Genomic DNA, 24,583 nt, shown 5'->3' with positions numbered 1-24,583 from the left:
TCCCACTGTCACTTACCATGATGGACATTTTGAACACCTCTCTTTTATGGTCTTGTTTTCCTCAGCAGCAGGGACAGATTTATGTTGGTCCCTATGACAATAGACCTCTCGGAGCACATCCTGAGCTCCGCGCCAAGGAAACACCAAGGTAGAATTTCTTTATGAACAAAAAAACAGACGATAACAATAGATAGCGTGCTCATCATCAGCCCTCAAAGCCAAATATAAAGTCATACAATCATTTCCTATCCATACCTTGGATTTAGTTATATCAGATATACGTCATATCTTTAGTCTATTCAACTTTGTCTGCTCTTTTAAACATTGTCTGCTCAAGTTTTATTCAAATTATTTAACCAGGACCATTGTGTGAATCATGGAAAGATAGAAGGAAGTTATCAGTAGAGAAGAGCTGCTGTCAGAGATGCTGATACCTTGCAGTGATTAGCGATTTCAGTTCTTCAAAACCGTAAAGCCCAACAAGCCTTGAACCTAGACAAATATTTGAGGTATTTCTACCTTTAACCGTTGCTGAAAAAAACCCTGCATTGGTCAATAACCTTTGTTTTGCCTTCATTGGACATAGAAGAGATTTGTCCAACAAGAACTAAATACTTGTACTATTACTTATTATATTTTAATAGATGGTGCTTTATATTTTAGAGAGAAATTCTGTGGCTTTTATCCAACAGCTGTAATACGGATCAAGATTAAGAACATCAATGTGATGGTAATATTTTGAAGACAAACGGTAAAGTAAAAAGTTAAGGTTATGTGTGTCACAGAATCATTAATCATTTCATGACCCCATGAGGGACTATAATTATACTTATAAAGTTTAATTATAATTTGATACACAAAGTTATTTTTACTTTAAAGTGAATGTAACACTTTAACACCTTGTTTTGGGGTCCTTTTACTTTAGAATCGGTGTACTTCCACTATTAATTGACATTTAGGTCTCATGGCAATGCGGCAGGAAAAGGTTAAAAAAATGTCAAGTATCCATAGCAAACTGAGTGAAAACCAATATTTTTAGCTGGATAACAATGTTGGCCATGAGGCACACATTAGCACTCAGTGCAGTAACATAGGAAAGGTCCGGCGAGGTCATTCAAGTGATCCTCTGGGAGCCATAGACAATTTCCTCTCACTCCCGTACTTGTTAACGTGGCTTTTGAGAAAGTTTTTGACAGAGAGAGCAATCAGCCGACATCCTGTCTTTCTTAAAGGGAAACAATGATATTCATACAATAAATTAAAGAATGGTGCAATTGTAGCGCTTGTGTTTATTATTGGTTCATCTCTGTAAACGATATTATAAAGAATACAAACCAGCTCTATAAAAAAAGTGTCCTATGATATAAAATTGACTTGACTTGACAGGTGCCATTAAAACTGTTAAACATAAACAAAAATATATGCTACGATGTGTGATGTAGTGTCAAGATCACACTTGACTCCAATGAAGTAGCTGGAGTTCTTACTGGACTTAGGGGCTTGTACATTAAAGCCCTGAACGTCAGTGCTTGACACGAACAGATAAATGCATAATGATATTTATAGAATCGGTTACTGTACTTTTTAAGTGATTGTGCATGTGTGAGAGTCAGGAAATAGCTCGAGCCATGCTGAACTCTGCCTTGCTACGCAGTTAGAAGACCCTATTAGGGACCATTAGTGGGATGCGCACTTTGCTTTTGGAACACTGCCGGATATATAAAACAACAACAACAAAACACTTGAGTAAGACTGACTTTCTGACGTATTACAACGCAAACAAATTACGAAACATTTATAACATAAAACATACAAGTTAGTGTCAACCTCTTCAGTTTCCTGTAATTAAAATCAAATTTGTATGCTCCACGCATAATTCATCTTATAATACCGCATACAATTGCAACTAAACCAGATCATAATAAGAAATACCAGACTATGCTAAAAGTATCTTAGCTTTAACAAAGTAGCCTGCTGCTTCCAAATTTTTTTTTTAAATGTATTAAATTGGATATTAAATCATTAGATTCGTTTTGCTCAAATAAGCAAAAAAAAAAAAACATTTAGTTAGTTCATGTATATGTCCTTTTGTAATCCGTTTATCACAGTTGGACTACTTCTCGATTTCAGTACAGCAGTCATTCCCAAAGTGTGGGCCACGGCCCCCTGATGGGCCGTGAAGCCACTGCAGTTGGGCCGTGAGAGCTCATCAGAAAATAATTGAATAAAAAAGTTTCAGATTTGTAAGTAAGCGTTCAATACCACCAAACATTTATGATTGATTCAAAAAAAAGTTATCATCACAGCAGGTAATGAAACAATGACATGAGATTTAAATTCCACATTTTTCTTATTTTATTTGACCAATAGAGCAGCTGACCGTCACATTAACACCTGAACGCATCATTAGAGGGGAATCATAGGTGAGGGAGACCTTTGTTGTCTGCTGGGTCGAGCAAGATGGAGCAGAGGAAAGCTGCTAATGACGAAGAGGAATCAAGTCCAACTGAATCATTCAAAACTAAAAAGAGGACTCGCAGAAAGGACTCACGTGAGAACCTGTCCGCAGGCCCAGAGGACAATCCCCAAGCCTGTGTGTGTGCTGAGCGCTGAGATGCAAACTAACAAGACCCTGGGACCATGTAAAGTGCGCCGCCGCCGTTTAGTAAACTAAACAGGGACAATATTTTCCAAGCCTCGAGCATCTTTTAAAAATAGGCCGAGAGAGCATCGGAGTCGGCCACACGGCAACATCACCCCTCTCATCGGGTGAGTTACAGGGGACACAATGTCCCCTTCACACGATGTGTGATTCAATATCAGGCGTTGGCCTGAAACACCTCATGTATATTTGGTTATTCCTCAAATGTGTTTTTCTTCTCCCGGATATCCTTGTCGTGCTCTGTTATACAAACAGTAAGAATATATTTTTAACAATACCCTATTTACACTGTGTGGATCATATAGTTGTGATTAAAGGTGTGGGTGGGCCGCACAAATTTTTCAGTTTTTAAATTGGGCCGCGGCCTTCTTAAGTTTGGGAATGGCTGCACTACAGTATTTCTAAATGTAACATTGAGCTGCTCGACCTTTAAACTGTATTCTTTTATTATTATTATTATTATGAAATAAGAAAACAAATTATTAGCTTAATGCTCTATTGGATGGGGTTAGGGTCAATTCTACATGTGCAGTACTCCTCTGAAAAACATTTCTTAATCGACCAGGCTTTGTGTGACACTGGCTTCATCTGGTTTAAACAAAGGACATACTTCCTGTTCGTTACACAAATTACACTCCAGGTAACCGAACGTATTTGGTTCATCGCCTCACATCAACTGGGAAAACCTGCTACTAGTTTATGCAAAACATATTCTTTTCATATCCACCATTTGACTTTTATGAGCTGACCATTTCTACCAATAAGGCTGCAGTGCATGTGTCAGGGCGCATCCCTGTCATGCATCTGAATTCAACACTGTGAAACACTTTGATGATGAAGAAGGTACACCCAATCATGTTGCATCATCAAGGCAAGCGACCACACGCTAGGAGGCTCCCTAACCTGCCACAGGGATGCTCTCCAATCCTTCTTAGTGTCACATCGCACACACACTTCACACTGAGCTTTGAAGTCCGCCTTCGCACCTGCAGGTAAAATAGAGATTATCAGTTTTAACACTCATTTGCAAAGTACAGCTTGGTTTGTACGCGTAGCCAACAGAGGGCAGCAGAGCTCCGCAGCATCCTATCCTATCAGCTGGCCCTCACCTCCAGCCCCTGGCTCTGCAGATCCATGCAGGACCTCGAAACCAGTGTCCCTACAGAAATCGACCCATGAGCCTGTGCTGCTTCGTGCTGCTATCGTACCATAACCATACCAGAGGATCTGACTCCAGTCGGACCTGTTGATGTGGTGTAACAGGGGCCACTCAGTTTAACCTTAGTGGAGAAACAACCCACAGTGGCAAATGGCTTTAGCTTTTTAAACCCTATCCCTCTAGTTGAGTGACGTGCATGTAATAGGATCAAGCTTCCTTCATACCTTCAATCGGCCTGTGGGACAGTTTTCTAAATCCAAGGTGCAGCTTTTACCACAAATGTGCTCGCACCAATAAGATGGTTTTCAATAAATGAGTAATTTGCATTTGTTGTGTTACTAGTTCCATTAACATTCATGTCTTTCCTTTTAATTTGAATGAAAAAACAATTCATGAAACTCTGATTTAGTCAATACTCTGTGCTGATGACTATATGTTTAAGTAGTGGAGTTTGATGACAGTAAAAAATGTCACTAAAGGAGACTTTTCATGGGATTTATCATTTGTGTCCCTGACATCTCATTGTTTGCATATATTTTTTCCATGGAGATAAAAGCACAACGCAACAAAAGACAATATATGACAGCAACTAAATGGGGAACAAGTAACAACACAAACAGAACAAAAGCAATCCTGTTACACAAAGTGCACCTATCAGCCCCAGTAAAATAAACCTAAAACAATAACCTATGGAGGAGAAAAATACAAATTATATATAAATTATATACATATATACATAAACATGTGTACACATATATTATAAATATATATTATACATATGCATATTCAATTGGACCAATTTCCATAATACCTCCCTTGGTGGTTAGTTTTGACCATTCGGCAAAGTCTGGTTTTGTGTGACTCACAATGCTGTAGATCAATCCTCTAAGTAAAGCCTGCCAGGGCAAATGGAAACATTTGAAGAGCTTCTCGAATCGGAGGATTTGCTAATTACCGATGAATACGTGTAACACCAGAATCCTTTGATGCTAACGAAGGGAAGTTGAATAAGCCAATGTAGTTACAGCATTTACAATGCAGATATAAATGAGTATCTTCTCTTTGCGTGTGTGTTTTCATGTTTACTTACATGTACATTCATAGTAATGATATGATTAGAGAAGGGAGTCACCGCAAAGGCTCTTGAAACCTAATGCAATCCAAATACCCTGTATTTGTATTGATAACCCATGAGAATTCTCACCCAACTCGTTTCATTGTGTGCCTTGATACATTTTTAATGTCTCAAAACATTTCATTAACCTCTATCGCAGTTATTGCATTACTTTTGATAGTTTCTGAAAACGGAATAAAGTCCTTGGGAGCAATCAGACAAAACTGAGCCGCTCGGCCCCTGTTAACCCGTTTTTGTGTTGTATTCTCCCGAGCAAATTGTCAGTTTGATTAATAAAACTCTTTACTCCAGTGAAACCAGGCTGATAAAGGGACTTGGAGATCTGTGGACTACTGGGGCCTGGTTGCTCACGTAGCCTGGTTGATAATCCAGTCTTGTTCCTGCAGAAAAGGAAGTCCTCCTTGTTCACCGCCGGGTCAGATCTGTCTCCAAGCAGAAACAAATCCATAGCACATCCTCCTCTACTCTCTCCCACTTGCTATTACAGTGGCAAATGATGAATCATCTCAAAGTTTCTGTATTTCGATGTTATGCAGTCAGCTACAAAACAGACAACTGGACATTTTGTTTTAAGACGGACAAACTGAGCTGAGCCGACCACAGTGACCAGGTGAAGCGGCAGGTAACTACGATATGCGAACATAATAAACACAGTAGATAGAAGCACAAATCTTGCGAGATTGAACAGTTCGTAATTCCTTGATATTTCGTCATTATTAATGAAGCTCCTGATCCGCAAAGAGAGGTGCGGACTGCATTATGTGAGTGAGTCTCACCTGAATTTGAACCAGAATATCAAAATACATCACATTAACGCCCACCCAGAGTGGCTAAGTCATTCATTTACTCACATCCACCTACATCCTGAACAAGTTCTATCTACTGCAAATGAATGTAAATTACTTATTTTCAGTAATAAAAAAAAAAATCTATTTTCTAAATAACCTCAGGAAAAAGGAGGGGGGTTCAATTGTGAATGTAGAGGAGGAAATTCTTTGTGACACGGTTGAATTAATATACACTTATATAACGTTTTTAATCAACCGCATAGAGAAAAGAGGGACTGAGGACTGGGCAACAAACCTTCAATTGGCAGATGACAGAGCTCTACATCCTACATCCGGAGCCACTTTTCTTTCAGGAAGAGATGCTTTCCCATTCCCTCTCAGCAGCAGCAGCAGCACATCTCCTTGGATTAAGTGTGTGTGTTGATCCTAATACCAAGAAGATCCATGGCTCATCTTCCTAATTCCACAAACATTTGTCTGTCTGTCGCATGTCTTGCCCATTTCCCGTTCATCTTATCGACTTCACACTTACAATACAAAGAGACTGTATTGTTGAACTGTTTGAGGAGGACTCACTAATGACAAGGAACCGACACAGGACGAGAGAGCAGAGCGTCACAAACAGGCAGGTTTAGAATGAATGGGCGCTGCACTCGTCAGAATAACGAAGAAGGAAAAACAACTTGACTGTGCACATCACAGTGATTTCTCCTGTCAACCAGGAGATATCTGGTTCAGTTTGAAATGTGTTGCAGTGGTGTCTATAGAGGAGCGATCGTTCTTTATGCATTTTTATAATTTAGTCCCTTTTTTCTCATTTTAAGCTTAGTTTTCGTGCCAAAGATGGCTGCCACAGTAGACTCAATAAATCCGGTGACTCATTCTTATGAGTCACCGGAGATAACTCTGCTGCGAGCTGCAATCATCTGCTAAGTAGTAGCTGAATGTGAGGACTAAATTTCCCCTCATTCACAAAGAGGCCTTTACGTTTTCTTTCATTTTCTTTTCTTCACTCTACTTTCGTCATGAAAGTGCTGTGGAAAAACATGCTCAGCAGGCAAACCATTCAATCGCTCTTCAATATATATTTGGCATTTTTTAAATGATCCATGTAAATCTGGCATAATCTGGTGTCCGCCCACGTCGGCTTCCATCTGGGTTATGTAAAAATTGACATTTCATTCATTTTAGGTGTTTGGTAACCACGGAATAAGCGCGGCTGTTATCGGTCTCCCGGAGGCTTGTTTTTTCTTCCGATAATGGCAGCGACAAGTGCAGCCTGATCAATGTCCCCACCAGAGAAATCAATATAAAAGCAGGATTAAGACTAAATCAAAGTCACAATTCCCATGATTCAATACAAGAACTTGTTCACAGATCAAACAAATTGATTTATGTTAATTATCTTTTGCTGTGCATGTCTGGTGTGTTTTGTTTGCCCCTGCTCCGTCACCATAATGGAAAGTATATTTGTAAAATAGATAAATAAATAAATTAAGGAAATGAAACCAAGAGTCCAGGAGCTGTTGACTCTGGCATGAATAGATAACCTTTAATTAAACTGAGTAATTAGTCACAATATAAGAAGTAAGACATGAGACCGAGCAGTGGATTAATGAATGGCAAAAGTTTCTCCGTGCATTTATCTCTATTTAAAAACACTTTCTGCTGAGTCACTATATTACAGAACACTGATGAATCTGGAAAATAGGATCAAGATGGGGAAAAATCGATATATTTCATGATATTCTTTGAAACAATACGGTGAGCGCAGGGATTTTTATTTTGTTTAATTGCACAGCAGGGGCTCTATTGGAGAAAAAAAGAAATGGAACTTTCTCTTATCCAGCCAAGGGAGTCACAGGGGTAAATCCATTTCTTTAGCAGGAACGGGATTTTAAAAGGCCACAGCTCCTATAAAGCTCATTTCTCTTATCTCCTCTGATGCACCTAAAGGAATGAAATGAAATGAAAAACATCAGAGAGGGAGACATACCCAGCACACACTGAATATACCCAGATCAAGCAATAAAACCTTTTAATATTGCAGTAATGCCATGGTGAGGTCGTTATGATATTGCAGTGCCACATGATTATACTACCATATAATCTAAAATGATTTTAGGATCTATAGAATCCTTAGGGTCTTGACTAAAGTCATGTGGGATGCAGAGATATCTGGAGTGATATCGAATGATGGGCAATTATTTCCTGACCAGTATAACTTTTTGGTTTATCTCTCTGGATCTATTATTTAAGTAGATATCTTGGAGAATGTATTATTATTATTACCACATTATTGTCGACTTTGATCTTTGACCAATCAGCCTTAAAACTCACTTGGAGATACACTGCCGAGTAATAATTATACCACTAAGTTTTATGAATACCATCCACCGAACAAGTGAAAATAATACCCTGCTTGTGTGGATATGCAGAATAATTAAAGTTATTCGCACTCCTCATCACTTCAATTGTTTAAAATGTTACATCCTGAATATACAAAATCACTGAAAGGGTTAGTGATTGTTTTTCCTTTGCTGGGGTCAATTTTTCTTCTTCTGTGAAAAATCATTTATTTGTTCTACCTATTTACTTATTTATTTCACATGGATCGTTTTCTAACTTTTCTAATCTTATCAAATAAAACAGACAAAGGGCTGAAGGGCATCGCTGTCTTTTTAAATGCACTCTATGTACCAATTAAAAAATTATATTCAACGTATGCACAGCTCATCAGTTCCCACCTGGCATGAGAACGTGTCTCCATGTGTATCTTTGTGAACACTTGTCACTGAAATCACTCTACTGATCTGTATGGAAAATAAACACGTAATTAATTTCTGGTCGCAAAGACCTTGTGATGTTCTTTTGAGCCAGTCTGACAAAGACATATGGGTCCACTGACAGATGAGCTTGTGTGAAGAGAGAAAGAGGGGGCAAGGAGATGCTGAGCGGATCAATGCACTGCGTGTGGCTTTTACTTTGATGAAAGAAAAATAAAAAGCGATAGACAAATGGAAAATCATTATGTGCTGGTCAGTGTTGATGTTGTGGTCGAGGACACAAATAAATCAAGATATGTGAAGACAGTACAAAGTGTAAAAATACTTTGTGTTCATGATGAAACGGTTGCAGGTCAGAGGACGTCAGACGAGTATTGGCGATCCTTCAATGCTGGCCAGGACGCAACAATGTGACCACATGATCTTAAATGGTTCTTTGATGATTCCTGGTGCGTTCACATCTGTATTTACAGCTGTCCACCTTCCATCAAATCACCTCAGACAGATGTTAATACCAGGTTTGAACAAAGCCGATGCCCAGTACATCAGTCTTAAGTGAAGGGATTTTTGTTGGTTTTAAAGTGATATTTAATTATCCCATGCACTTCAGACATTGGCTTATTTATTATGTGTTATCAAGTTATAAAATATATAAATATAATAATATATTTTAGAGGAAAGGGACGAGATAAGATAAGATAAGACTTTATTTATCCCATGGAAAGGTCTGGTGGCAGCTTGTTCCAACTGCTCCAACATGACAGCATCATTAAATATATATGTATATATATATATATATATATATATATATATATATATAAAATATATATATATATATATATATATATATAAAATGCTCTTGGAAGCTAATCAAATATTATGCAATCTTGTCAATATATATTAAAAAAATCCAGAAGATTTTATCTAATATTTAAGTTTAATTTCATTACATCAATTATGTATCGAAATTATTATAAAGGTAATTAAATGTGCGGTTTTTCTCAAATCGCCATAATAGATGTAGCTATAGTCAAATATGTTTCTTTCTCTTAATTGGAGTGAAGTGAAAGATTAAAAGACTCAATTTCCCAGAAGCCTCTCCACCATCGCGCTGATGTCACGGCAGTCGCGCACGAACAGGGTAGGCTTTATTCCCTCACCGGCGCAGACCAAAGAACTCCCGTCTCGGCGGAGTCAGCTCTGGGTATCGACACCACGGAGACTCCGGTTCAACCTCCAGCTGTTTATAGAGAGAAGCACGATAGCTGAAGACAACTGGGGGGACAGAAGAGCCCGAATGAAACCAGAGGTCACTGGGAGTCTGTGGCTCCACCACTTGTTTTGTTGCGGAAGTGAGTGCCTCAAACTGCGGATTGATCGATAGTAGCTGTTTGAAGCGTGCGTCGACATCAGCTGTATGTGTGCGGTGGTTGAGTCGCTACCTTGTGCTCCTCCGCCGGGACTCTGACAGATCCAGATCACTCCACCTTCAGCAGACTCACAGAAACAGTACGTGCTGTAAACCTGCAGCAGAGGAGTCCTGCCCTCCATTTATTAACCCAGGTAAGACTCAGCTGTGGTCAGAGGCTTCCCTTCGACTCCCTGCTACATGTTTATATTGTCTAATAACATGTAAACAAACAAACAGTCCACCTGCAGCAAACGAGTCTTGTCCTCTACTTGTAAACACAGGTGAGACTGAACTGTGGTCAGAGGCTTCACTTTGACTCCCTGCTATATGTTTATATAGTCTAATAACATGTAAACAAACAAACAGTCCACCTGCAGCAATCGAGTCTTGTCCTCTACTTGTAAACACCGGTGAGACTGAACTGTGGTCAGAGGCTTTACTTTGACTCACTGCTATATGTTTACAAAAGGTTTGTTTCCTTGTCCATAACAATAATACTCTAACATGCAACATTGGTTTCCTCTCAAACTTTCTTTTGGCAATTAACACAACAATATTACATTGTTATTGTTAAAAACATCTGCAGGAGAGCAGTTTGCATTTAAGTGTCTTTTATAATACTTTTTAAAAGACTAAACTATTTCAACAAACAGTGTTCTAAACAAACCTCTGTAGCACTTCTTAAAGTCTGTCACTTTGGACTTAATAAAGTGCGATAGCTGACTTGTACTTTACTCAGGTTTAAAGTCCCTGCAGCAGTAGGTGAAAAGATAGAAAACGATCACATAGAACTTCTCTGTGTTTGCTCTTTTTTCTACAGCAGTGTGCAAACTGCAAAGAGAAAAGTGAGGGTGCTTTAAAAAAGAAATACTTAGGCTTGTAGTGCAGTAAATCAGTATTTGGTGTGACCACCGTTTGACTTTAAACCGCCAGCATTTCTCCTCTGCACGCTTTAGATTTTCAGTGTACTTTAGCTGGCAGGTTGCCCCAGCCTGCCACAGTTCTTCTGCGTCTTCTATCTGATTTCAGGCAAGCACTGAAGTCTGATCTCATATGACGAAGGAAATGTCCAAGTCTCTTGCTCCAGACATTTTCCTGAACTTTTCCTGCCAGGCCCCCAAGAAAAAGTTCAGGGAAATGTGTGAGTGAGCCCACGTGAGAATACAGCAGGAACAAATTTGGAAAATGCACAGTGAGCGGATGGACGGATCAGTATAGGATTACCTCAGGATGAAAAAAGAGGTGACATACACAGATGCAGACGAATATGTCAACATGGAAAGACAATTAGATTCGAGAGCTCTGGGGATAACGGCCTAAACCAGTGTTGATGTGCTTGACACAAAAATTAATTAGATATTATCCACAGGAGAGTGTGTAGGTCATGTCCTGTCCCTGCATCCCTGCACGCCATCCTAATTTTTTTTTTTAGCTTGTAAATAAACTCGACTCTCACTAAGAACTAACTAACTAACAAAGAAATGTCTATCTGTACAGCAATCCTCTCAGTTCAAGAGCTTTTCGTTGATTCCGTCTTTTCATGGAAACTCTGCATGGGCTCCCAAGGCCCCCGGGGAGGGTGGTGCGCAGCACACAGAGGACATCACTGGGTCCGCACTGTCCGGCCTGCAGGAGCTTAACACCCAGTGGTGCCTGGGGAATCCCATGATGATCATAATGAACACTACTCACCCTCAACGCCTTGATCTCTCTCCTGCCCTCTGGTAGATGCGGATACAGGACTCCCTGGACTCGCAGCGCCAGAGTTTGAAATAACTTTTCCCTCAGGCTTCAGTGCGCTTGAATAAATAGTGCATGGACCCTGTTCAAGTCACGAGCTGCATCAAAACACACACGACTGTGCAATATTTGAGTATTTAAGTATTCAGCCTTCACTGGTTCGACAATACTACATATTTATTTGTTCTTATCTCGTCTTGGTGTCAAGTATTTGTACTTTTTAAACGCACATGTTATATACCCATGTTATCATTCTGTCTATATTACTCACGTAACACCGGTGATTTGGTGGTGATGCTACACAAGTGTTGTGTCACGTGAACCGAGGCCAGATGACAACAATGTGTAGTGCTTCAAAAATCCCTGGGTCGCCTGGAAAAACACTTGAAAAGCCATTCACTACGCCTGACTTTATAAATATGAAGACCAAGAGGAAATGATGCAAAGAAATAATGAAACCAACTTTTTTTTTAAATGTACAAATATATCTACAATAGGGGAGTTTCAGTCTGACAAGCTCGCACAGAGGCAATTATCAAGGAACACACACAAAGCAACCCGAGGCTGAGGGCAGAATAGAGGGCTGCTGTCATGGGAATAATTGTTTGTTTCAGCTATTTGTAAAAAAAATATTTTGCTGTGGAAACCTCCCATTAGTAATAGTATTTACTTGTGAAATTCCTAACCGTGGTGTTGCATTGTGTAACATTGTACTCATAGGTGTTTCTTATATTCTACCCTGTAGTCCGTTCATCATGGCGCTGGCTGGTGTGAGAGTAATCGAGCTGGCGGGCCTGGCTCCAGCACCGTTCTGTGGCATGATCCTGGCCGACTTCGGGGCCAAGGTGATCCGTGTGGACCGGACCAAGGTCGCCATGGCTCTGGACACACAGGCCAGGGGGAAGCTATCTGTGGCCATTAACCTGAAGACTCCGAAGGGCGTAGACCTGCTGAGGAAGCTCTGCGTCCAGTCTGATGTGGTCCTGGAGCCCTATCGTAAAGGTCAGACCCCTGGCGCTTACGTGACCCTAAAGCAAAGTCCCTTTTTAGGGCCAAAGTACAGAAGTATTATCATATACATCACGTTGTTTGTTATTACTGATGCGTAACATTTTGTAGCTGCTCGAGTTTGAATTAGCTTTAATTACTCTATACAAGTTAAATCCGGAGAGAGTTGTAGAGGAACAAATAATAATTGAGTCAATTAGATTGAAATCAAATGGATTGTGAACAGAGGAATAGACTCAGACCCCAGAGGGAAGCAGAACACCTTGGAAGAAGGCCTATGAATTATGTGCATTTCTTTTCAAGGAGACTCATGAGGGGCTTCTGATTGGATGGTTGAAAGGGAGGTCTCGGCATGGTGCAGGGATGGGTGGGTTTGGGGTGGGGGGGTGCGGATGGGGGTTTGGTCTCTCAGTGATTGCCGTACTGAGCCGACAGCTGAATGACAGAAAGTGGAGAGAGAACATCTGAAACTATGACAGCTGACAGATGATTGGCGCAAGATGTCCGGTTGTGATTAGATGAAAAGAGAAAATGAGCTGGTCAGGTCAAGAGATGGCGAGAACTAAAAGATAGAAGATCGCCTTGCTGACTGAACGTTTAAATGAGTCATTTTCCTTGATATTTTCCCAGCTTGGGATCTTGGCCTCCCTCCACAGATCCCCCCTCCACAGATAAAGATGTATAGTAATGTTTTTGACCTTTCCTTAAATTGTTACTTATTTCATGCTCAAATAGTCCTCTAAATGAATCGCCCCGAGAAGAGAATGTCATATTTAATGATGATGCATATTCTGTCACATTTCACCGACTTTAGAAGAAAGTAAATTGTATGAATCCAAGATCTAAAGCGAGGCTATGATGACCTGGTTTAATCCGAGCGAGAGCCAGCATGTACCCAGATGCTCTATGATCTTCATCATGGAGATAACATTGATATTTTCACATCCTCCTTGTAACGGCCTAGGTGTGATGGAGAAGCTGGGCCTCGGACCTCAGGAGCTGCTCAAGGAAAACCCTCGTCTGATCTACGCTCGGCTGACCGGATATGGACAGAGTGGCTCCTATGCCACTGCAGCTGGGCATGACATCAACTACCTCGCCATGTCGGGTAATAACACACATGTGGAGACTCAATACTCACAGATATTACACTAGATTGCAGATTCATGGAACAGCATCAGGTATTCATACGGATTAAAAAAAGGGTGTGACTCACTGTCACCGTCTGATCTTTTTTTTAATAACCCTAGGAAACGTGTGAAAGAAAAGACTGAATTCCTGCTCAAAGGTCAACACAATAAACTCTCTACTGACTTTCTGCAGGAATTCAACCTTTTCTTTCACATGGTTTGATTTCCCCCTGTACCTGTCTAATCACCTCTGCATTAAGCCTGACTTTTTGGAAACACCGACATTTAAAAAAATGACTTTTGGAAAGTTCACACAGGCTGATTTTGTCAAATTCAAATCTACTTATTGTAGTTAAGCTCTTTTGAATCCCGTCATGAATTTTTTTGAGTTTACAACTTAAAATTTGTATATAACTCAAAGCTAAAAACTGAGTGAAATATTCATTAAGTGCATGACCCGTTGAAGCTGTTTTCAGAAATGAACTCTGAAAACAGCCGGAAAAATCAAGGAAATGTCCGGAATATTGGTTCTGGATATTTTCCTGGATTGTCCGGGACGTGACCATTTGTGAAGCGTGGATGATGTTCAGGTGACAATGTATATTTGATAACAAAAAACTAAGTATTATACGTACATATATGGTACTCTCTTCAGGTACCACTGTGTGATGCAGGTATCCCAGCTATATTGTTATTTCACAGCCAAAGCGAGAAATACTCTCCGAACACTCACTGAGTTTAAATAATGAAAGTTATTCAGTAAACCAGGACAAGCCTTTTATCCGACCCAGCCCTCACAACTACAAACCTAAAGGTTTTAATGAGGGTTTGTTTTCCATTTTTATACTTTCCTTATATATACTGATAAAGTCTGTTTGTCCCATTATAAATGTTTCCGGCAGTTGTTGATTCACCGGGCAACCCCAATAGGAAGATTTGCTTTAAAAATGACCTTCATTCGGCTAATACATTGAAAACAAGCTGGTGACATTTTAAGATCAATTATTTAATTCAACAATATTAATATTCAGAGCGGGTATCCCTGTAATCAATAACTATAAATAAACATATGGTAATACGGAATGAGTTATTTTGTAGGAATGTGGTGCATTCGTGACCTCGAACATGAGTCACTGGGGGAAATAATCCGAAAGGCAAACTTCTCTCCCCTGACAACTGAAAACAAGTTATTCGCTGTGTTTCCCCGGGTTTAAAGGAACCTACGCATACCTGCTCATTTAAGTGTAAAAGAGGTTTAAAGTAGAGGGGCCTCAAGGTTTTTGCAGACACCTACCTCAGTTAGTTTTACATCTTTCACTCCCAGAGTGGAAGAAAGTAAAGAAAGTTCAAGTTAAGTAGACGGCACTTTACTTATGTGGTTGATAAATATCAAATCTTAGACGGTGTTATTTACAATTGTGTCCTCGCTGCGTTGTTCACAATAAAAACATTCCTGTTCTCAGGGGCTGATAACCTCGCCTTGTTTTTGTTTTTCCCTCAGTTTCTATTTGCCCCTCTCCCGGTTTCAATCAGGCACTTACGACTAACTGATTCTCCTTTTTATTGGTCTGGCCACAATTCAATTACTCTTCCTCCTGCGAGGCTGTCGTTCCACTTTGTGTTAAGCTCTTCTCTTCTCTTTTTCCCCAACAGGCCTTTTATCCCTGCTGGGTCGCAGCGGGGAGAAGCCCTACGCTCCACTGAACCTGGTAGCAGACTTTGCAGGCGGCGGTCTGACCTGCGCCCTGGGGATTGTCCTGGCGCTGCTGGAGAGGACAAAGTCCGGGAAAGGACAGATCATCGATGCGAGCATGGTAAACACATTATCAGATTGTAGTAAAACTGTGCTGTGGCACTGAGTCACCAACGGCTCCACAGAACGTGTTGTTTTTATAGAAACACGGATAGATACGGTGTCTTCTTTTAACTTTCCCTAAATATGCAAAAGTATTTTTTTCGACTGGTGTCAGCAAAAACGCACCTTAAGAAATTTATAGTGGAGACGCTTTGCATTAAAAGCAGACGGGCACTGCTGTGGGCCGGGGTCAGGCCACAATCAAACTGACAGCAGCCCTCCTACAAACAGACCGTATGCAAGGTGCTGCATTAATGAGGCTGTACTGCTACGGGTACCAGTGAGAGGATTAAGTGTAAACCAAGTGGAAGATTCATCAAACAACACAAAGAACTTGATGCTCCTCAGAGGCAAGAGTTTACAATTCAGAAAAGCAGCAGAAGTAATTACCCAAACAATGTTTATTCTGTATTGCAGTGTAGGATACTTTTAGGCGATGGGGCACTACGCTGCCGCAGACTTTGAGACTCTGATTAAATTCTAATTGGATCATTTAAACAGCCCTCGGTGACGCTATTTGAAATGTGCGTGAATTCTGCTGTCTGACCTCTAATGGCTAAAAAGAAGCTGGGAAGATACAATTCGGAAAAACTCTCAGTAATTCCCTCTTTATCTGCCTCTGTACCAGCGACAGCTGTGTGACCAGAGGCATGATGTTTTGTGATTGTCTCTCCATCCGTACATCACATTTCAGTGATTCATCCAATTGGCTAAAAAGGTTCAGTTGGATTCAAAGATGAACTTATTCGAATTTGGGGGCCAATGGTTGATAAGATAAGATACATTAATTGTCCCACACACATACGACATGCAGAGTGGGGAAATTTGTTTTCTGCTATGACCCATCTGGTGTACACAGGAGGACACACAGAGCAGTGGGCAGCCATGCATGGTTCTTGTAGACGTGATGTATCGGAAACACCAGTAGGGAATCTCATTACCTCTGCCACAAACGTTCACGTCAATTCAAAGAAACACATGAGTCTAATTTGGATGTCAAAGTTCAAGGTCACTGTGACCTCACAAACCCCCTTTTTTAGCTCTATAACGTGTTATCTTAACAACACATTGAGAGAATCCTTCCAAATTTGCCGCAAATGTTCAATTAGCAGTGTTTCCCACATAATCTCTCCAATATATGGCAGTGATGGGAGTGTCTGCGCACAAAGGTCTCTCTCGCGTGCAGCAGATTGCGAGTAATGTGTACATGAGTGAAGAGTTAAAGTTATAAGTTATCGTGTGTGATAAAGAACTGCGTTGGTTCCACTAATGCAAGCGGGAAAAGCTAGGATTATCTGGTTAGATTTGGGTGGTCAAAACTTGGGCTTAAAGATGAGTCGTCAGTGGTCAATGGTCCTGAAACACCTGGAGGGACGGAAACCACTCTACTTTATATATAGCAGTATAACAAATACATTTTAAATGCACACGTGGATGCACTTTATATAATTGTATAAAAAAGCATGTGAACTTTTGTTTTGTTATGAATACAGTATTTATGCAGAATTCAGTTTCTGTTTTACTGCCACCCTCCCCCCCTTTAAATTTTAGGTAGAACACACTGTCCTGAACTAATTATTATGTTTCTTTACTTCTTACTTTCAATTTTTAAAGCTTGCATTACTTTATTTAACATAAATATTCATAATTGAGCGTGGGAAGTGTTGCCTCTAGTGATCAGATAAAAGCTACATCTCCAAGTTTGCTGTCTCTGGAGCCTTTGGACTGTTCACCTTGTTCCCTCAGATCTATGCCAGCTCTTGTCATTTTTATAATGATTTTCCCAGCATGATAGAAGGTAAGGCATAAACTGCATATTAAACACTAGCAGATACAGTTTAATGCATTCGACCACCTACAGGACGTCTGCATCAGGTCTTTTATCTGACTCATTAGTCTCGCCCACGGGGTCTGAGTGAAACAGTCGATGATGTAAATACAGTATGTGGCTTCAGATCTCGCTTCCTGGAGTCACTTTTTAGCCTCTTTATCAGGTACAAACTTTTGCATTTCAATACAACAGCACTGCCTTGAATTTGAACCTTCATAGGATTTATAATATTCACTTTTTGCAGAGATTGTCAGACATAAAAGTAAATTAAAATACTGTTTATTTCCTCCACCGAAGAGGTTATGTTTTCACCCCTGTCCATGGGTTGGTTTCTTTGTCATATTTAGAGGACTAATATATTTCAGGGTTCATTTTACTGCGGCTCGCTTGAATTTAATTGGAATGTTCTTTGGAGGAGGTACACACTCTTTTTGTTGTTAAGTAATTTAATTAATTCATATTTACCACTATTCCCTTACCTCCTGTTAGAATTACTTTATAACAAGCCTCCGCCCAGTGAGATTGAGAGTCTACTATGTGCAGACAACAATGAATTAATCAAGAGCCCACACATTTTCAGGAAATTAATTCAAAAATAATACCTGGCAGGAATAAGCATTAGGAACATCATCTTTGACACATTGTTTTTAACGAATTAATGAGATAACGAGGGTTGGGTTTGTAAAACTCAGAAAATTTGAAATTGACATCACAACATCACAGTCCAGGATGATATATTCAGATTTATTCACTGTCGCTTAGAAATGACATTTCAATAGAAATATATATTTTGGAGGAAAACAAAACAGTTTTTTTAATGAACCTCAGCAGAGTCGCAATGAAGTATTTGGGCTAGATGGTGCGTGTATAGAGTGCTGGAGTGTTATTAAAGGGACCGGGGTCCTGTAGGGAAAGATCATGGATACCGTTAAAAGATGTAATATAGATAAATAAACAGATAAACATGTTGCACTGTGAAGATTTTCTCTATTAAACCTCATAATAGCTTCAACCTCTTTCCCAAACCTTAACCAAGTGTGGTGAGTCCCTTAACACAACTATAAAAAGGCATTAAAACAATGTAGCTGCTACAAATAGAAATTATACAGCAACACCAATTATTTTGGTAGAAAACCAATATGTTGTCCGTAAACATTTCACTTTCATAGTCAGAATCGTAATTACTGCACCATCTGTCTCAAAACTATCTAACGTGACGCTTCAGGGCTGAGCACACGGTAATAACACGATGTGCTCCAAAGTTCTGACAGCGCCACCTGAGCCCTTAAAGAAAGAATGTTATTAATTATATTAATACAGTCCACTCAGCAATCCTTCTACCTGTAGACATGAGAGAGCCATCCCAGTATGCCAGTGCATTGGCAGAACACAAGGTTGTTTACACACTGAGCAAGTTTAAAACCAGACTGACACTCATATCTAAACCTAAACTCACACCTTTTAGAACATTTATATGCAAAGTGTGTAGGGGATTTCAGCCCCCCCCAAAAATAACAGCTCTAAGACATCCCTGTACACCTTCACATTACCGACCAGCAGATAGGCACAGTTACTGTGGAGCATTAGCAGCTAAAAAAACAGATATTTCACTATTTCACAATGTTTTTTTAGATTGAAAAGAGAGAGAATATTGAATGTACCTTTTTCCATGTTTATTGCTATAAGCCACATTCTGTTAATTAACAGCAAATGTAAGCTACTCGCTTATTGCCTTTTTCTGTCCAAGTAAGAGGCGTGCTTATTATTCCCTTAAGAGGTGCTGACCAGTGTCAGAGCTCTTTCCGTGCTTTGTCCCTGATGAGTCACGGAGCAGCAAGTTAAGTACAAAATAATTGAGCCTTCATAAAGTCCAGTGTGTGCTACTTATTCAGATCTTTACACCCCCCACCTCCTGTTGACTGGTCTGCAGTTCTTTCGATAAATAGCACGCTCGTCACAGGCTAGAGTGATTTGAATGGGCGTGATCCGGGTGCTGCATAGAACGACATCTTGACTCTTTCAGGGACAGTGATTTTCTGTATTTTTTTTCACTGTCCCACCGGGGAACTCAAAGCAAGAGCATCATTTGAATTTGCACTTGATAAACCTTGGTCTGACCAAGGTGTTTTCATTGGTTGAGGAGCTGCAGCAGAACCAGTTTGTGAACCTATGAAAGACTCAAAGACATTGACGAGAACCCAGTCGATGTCAGGAGAATGCATAGTTCCTGAAATGCAGTATTTTTCCAATCTTTCATAAGTATTGAACCAGGGCCACAGCCTATTGTTATTACAGCAGCTTGACATTTCACCGTCTCGGTATTTTATCTACTCACAAATCTTTTGATTGATCTGCTGCTGGTATCCACTCAAGCATATCAAGTTCTGCTACACTGTGAAAATGTATGTAAAAGAACACAGGAGGTTGTTTGCATTTTTATTGAGTTTACCATTATGTATGTATGTTATGTATGTATGCATGAATGAATGAATAGAGCGCGTATAATTCTGCCCAACAGTGACCTTAGATTCAAACAAGCTGAAGCACATTTCACACCCTTATAGATATCAGTCGCCTAAATGTGTCAGATTCTTTTTTCCATCAAGAGCCATGAATTATTCTCTGAGAAATTGGTGAAAATGTTGAAAATGCCTTGTAAAGTAAAGTAAAAAAAAAAGTAATGGTTTCTCTTCTTATCAAATCTTATTGTTTCCAAAATGGATGCATTATGATATGACATAATTTTCGGACCTTCTTATTTCATTCCTACCGTATGACCCCAAAATATATTTTTTAATCTACAGTATATAAGCTTTAGTTTGTGTATTATGTCATAAAGGATGGTATAATTACCTCCACCGAGGAGATAAGGGTTTTATCTGCGTTTGCTTGTTCTGTCAATTAGCTGGATTACGCAGAAACAACTCTATGGATTCCCTCTAGCTTTGTGGAGGAAAAAAAAAATCATTATAGGCATAATTATGGTCCTCTGATCTATGAGTTTGTGCAACGTGCTGAATTTAAGCTGACTGTGCTGAGGTATGTGCTCTACTGAGTGCCATTCTATTTAAAAAATGCTTTTGGGATTTAGGGTTTCCTCTGTGACTTCTTCATGACGTGCCTTGTCATATATTGGGGAAATAATGTGGATCAATAAAGGCTCTAGATTGCCAAAGAAGCTCTTTTACTGGCAGTGATATCTCGGTAAATGGGCTTTTCAGACCATGTATCTATTGACCTTAACAGTTGACCAAGCAGCACCACAAGTTAATCATAAGTACTTGAAATCCATCCATGTGTTGAGTTACTTTGCACACGCACACAGACACAAACACACACACACACACACACAGAAATACCCTCCTTGTTCGGCTATGGCAGCCTGCAGAATAACACATGAATAACTAAATGAACAGCTCTTCTTTTGAGCGTATACAGGGCGCTTTATATTCACTTAAATGTCCTTCATAATTTACATTGAACTTCAGTAATTTCCATAGAAAGTATAATTTTATATATTATGATACGATTTAATTTAATCCAAATCTTCACTGACCTTGTGCTCTCTCCTTCTCCTCTCCTCCTCTGCACTCAGGTGGAAGGAGCTGCCTATGTGGGTTCATTTGTATGGAAATCTCGTCGTATTGGGCTGTGGGACAGTCCTAGAGGGGAGAACATGTTGGACAGTGGAGCGCCGTTCTACGATACGTACCGGACTGCAGATGGAAAATTCATGGCCGTGGGTGCCATAGAACCACAGTTCTACAGACAGCTACTGCAAGGTGTGTATTATACAAATCTGCAGTGAATATCTAAAATAAACTTGTGGGATCCTGTTCCTGACGCACATGCTCGATGTAAATGTTGTTATTTTGTTGACGTGCTCTGCTACATACTATTCCCCTGCTGTCTGTCCTGGTAGAGGGATCCTTCACATGGGGCTCTCTCTGCAGGTTTCTTTCGGTACTTTTTCCTCTCCGTACTCGAGGTTTAAGGAAAGAGGAAGACCCACCGTGTCAAAATCCCTGACGATTGATTGTAATGAGTCCTGGTCCACAATTGATGGACCACCTACTCAGCTGATGTCCTCTGTCCGGCTACAGTCCCAGTGGACCCAATGTATTTTTACTCTTCTCTTATCTGTGGCCACCACCACAATATTAACACTGACCGCCGCATATTGATTTTGATTTTCTTCTTCAAAAAGGGCAACATTTTCTATCTGATGCCGCTCATCACTTAGCTGTCCCCCTCGCTCTTTCTCTCCCTTTCACACAGACACACACAGGTCTACAAAGAACACATCGGTCATAGCAATTACTGGATAAAAGCAACATCATTTGCTCTTTGTGAACAGACAGGGTGCACATGGTTATTTGCATATAGAGCAGGGAGGTAAGCTATCACATGTGGAGACGCATTCTAATATATATGAACCTATTACAGTGCTGGCTTGTATAATTTGTAGTCTGCGATGTCAGTGACAATAAGAAAACCCCAGGGGGAACGACTAGGACACAGCGAGGGCACAGCATGAGAGGAACACACGCTTCAACCCCCATCGCCTGGCCGTGAAAGAATCGTTAAAGTTTGACATCTGAAACAAAAAGCAGTTCCTATGCAGCCGGTCACTGTTCGAAACGTGACATGTATGCATCAATAGGATACTGTGATGTGCATACAGCATGAAGGCAGCATGAAGGTGTTGTTCACCCTCATGATGTGGACGTGTGCTGGCTCTTGCGTACTGTTGATCCTCTCGCAAAACACCTCGTCCACAGTTGCTATCCAGGTCCTCAGTGTGACTTCTGGTGATAACTTCTGTTCCATCACAGGTGTCTGAACCTTTGGGCCCCTTTTTGGAAAGTGTCATTCAATAAATTGGATAACACAGTTATTTCTCTTCCCTCTACGACCAGGGGATTGAAGGACGACCTGAGTAAGTGTCAGTGAATAGCATTAACAAACCCAGTCAGCTTAGAGTAAGTTGTGCCCCACCTGCCTGACAACTATGGACATATTGATGAGATTGTTAATTCAGTCAGTAGCAACACGATTAATGAAGTAGCCAAAAAAATGCTGTTTGGACTGGAACACTGTTTCCAGTCTCATGCTGGGATCCATCATTGTTAAGCTCTAAAAACAGGGAAGACACCTGCAGGATGTCAGTCATATTTCAGTGACTGACATAAATGGAAATTGTGCTCATTAGGCAAGGAGTGACGTGAATACACAAAGTTTTTAGCAAATGTTAGCAGTGATGAACATGTTTATTGAGCAGCAATGCTTGGCTACAGAGCTACTTAGAATGGGATGTTGCAAGTCTCTCCTCTCGGTGGTGGTGGGATGGTTACAGCGTTTGCATGGTTGGGAACCGCTCTGCATCCTCAGCAGGTATCTCAGGTTCATGAGCCCCTCAACCTCTACGCTACGGTCTTCACCCGCAGAAGGGATCACACTGCTGGCTCTCCTCAGACCAAACAAATCATTTCATGCTCCAGAGTCTTGCGCTAACCCAGTTCCTCTTTAATGAGTTCACTTTTTCAAAACACTGCTCATAATCACAACAGATAATGTCACAACCAAAATACAAACATACGTTAAATACTGCACATCTTTGCATAATGAGATTTCTCTCCCGACAAGAAAAGAAAACTCTGTCACATGATACACTGATGAAAGTACCTGCAACAACCGATATCACTACAATATGTATCTCCAATTTTGTACCTTTTCAGTTTCTCAGTACAGCCAAATAAACGGCAGCTCTTACTTTAACAGTCTACGTTACTGAAATGATTTGCAGCAAAAGGCTTTTCTAAAGTAATTTCAATAATGTAATACAAAACAAATTTATAAATATTCAAACTGTACATCTGCAAGATAGATACAGATATGCTGTCTTTGTCCTTTCCTCTGTACGTTTTCACATTCTCTCCCACATGATGTTCCTTCCCACCGACATTCCTACATCAGAATGTAGCAAATATACAGACTCAAAAATGTTGTCACTGATAAAATGTTGGTTCAGTTAAGTGAATACTTTGCACTTTCTGGGAAGAAATGATAACTTGAACTTTGCTGACGCAAATGGAAAAAAATTACCTTCAAACTGAACGACTTTGTGCACTCTAAATTTGACAGGCTATCAGGATGGAACAGCTGGTGGCCACTTCTCTGAGACTTTAGACATTTTTCATTTTACATCCTGTATTGCTATAGATCCGTGATTTTCCATTTCCTTTTCACAGGTTTAGAGCTGGACCCTGCAGAGTTGCCCTCTCAGATGAGCTTCAGTGATTGGCCAGAGCTGCGACAGATATTCACAGAGCGTTTTGCCTCAAAGTCCCAGGAGGACTGGTCCGGGATTTTTGACGGGACGGACGCCTGTGTGACACCTGTGTTGTCTTTCGACCAGGTGAGCTCACACCCACATAACCAGGAAAGAGCCTCTTTCATGACGGACTCCGACGGGGAGGAAAGCCCCCGCCCAGCCCCGGTGCTCTCTCGGACTCCTGCGGTGCCTTGCCTCACCTCCGACCCGGGTATCGGGGAGCACACGGTCGAGGTCTTGGAGCAGTACGGCTTTACATCAGCAGAGATAAAGCAGATGCTCGCAGCTGGGGTTGTAGAGTGTAATGCTGCCAAGGCAAAGCTGTAAAGAACAAGAACAAGTCAAATCCAGACCTGAATAATCCTGTAACTTATATAAATAATTGATCTAAAGGATGCAGTTCATACTATGATATGTTCATAAATACTTCATACCATTTTCACTGCTGCCTTCTCTATCCTTTAGTGCAATGCCGTCTTCTGAGTAAAATACTAAACAAATTAATAAATCATAATTTTTGCACATATCTTTACTGGTTTTCCATCATTCTTTCATACACTGAGCGATATGATCATGAACCAGGTAATAAGCCCGCATTTTACATATTTTTAAAAAGATCTTATTTAATCTTTATGAGCCCTGCAAAGCCTTTAAACATTAAACTTTCTCTATGTTCACTTGTTTTTATTCCAGCCTGACCATACACTGTAAATAAAGATGGACGTCATGTCTCTACCTCCTCCC

At 40.3% G+C, this 24,583-nt stretch overlaps 1 protein-coding gene across 1 annotated transcript; it reads left to right on the top strand.

Moving 5' to 3' along the window:
* The first annotated feature begins 9,636 nt into the window (after window positions 1-9,636).
* On the top strand, window positions 9,637-24,365 carry amacr (alpha-methylacyl-CoA racemase). The gene is made up of 6 exons (XM_053411704.1): window positions 9,637-10,093; window positions 12,427-12,683; window positions 13,654-13,797; window positions 15,473-15,633; window positions 21,101-21,287; window positions 23,757-24,365. The coding sequence occupies exons 2-6, from the start codon at window positions 12,437-12,439 to the stop codon at window positions 24,164-24,166; spliced, it is 1,149 nt and encodes a 382-aa protein (XP_053267679.1). The 5' UTR covers window positions 9,637-10,093; window positions 12,427-12,436; the 3' UTR covers window positions 24,167-24,365.
* The last annotated feature ends 218 nt before the right edge of the window (window positions 24,366-24,583 follow it).

The sequence above is a fragment of the Pleuronectes platessa genome, chromosome 19 (assembly GCF_947347685.1).
Source record: "Pleuronectes platessa chromosome 19, fPlePla1.1, whole genome shotgun sequence".
Taxonomy (NCBI): domain Eukaryota; kingdom Metazoa; phylum Chordata; class Actinopteri; order Pleuronectiformes; family Pleuronectidae; genus Pleuronectes; species Pleuronectes platessa.
This window is presented reverse-complemented; position numbering and strand designations above follow the sequence as displayed.

Excerpts from the sequence above, each read along its gene's own strand:
- amacr (XM_053411704.1), top strand. The coding sequence starts at position 12,437 with ATGGCGCTGGCTGGTGTGAGAGTAATCGAGCTGGCGGGCCTGGCTCCA. Across the intron at positions 12,684-13,653 it reads CCTGGAGCCCTATCGTAAAG|GTGTGATGGAGAAGCTGGGC; the intron begins GTCAGACCCCTG and ends GTAACGGCCTAG. Across the intron at positions 21,288-23,756 it reads CTACAGACAGCTACTGCAAG|GTTTAGAGCTGGACCCTGCA; the intron begins GTGTGTATTATA and ends TCCTTTTCACAG.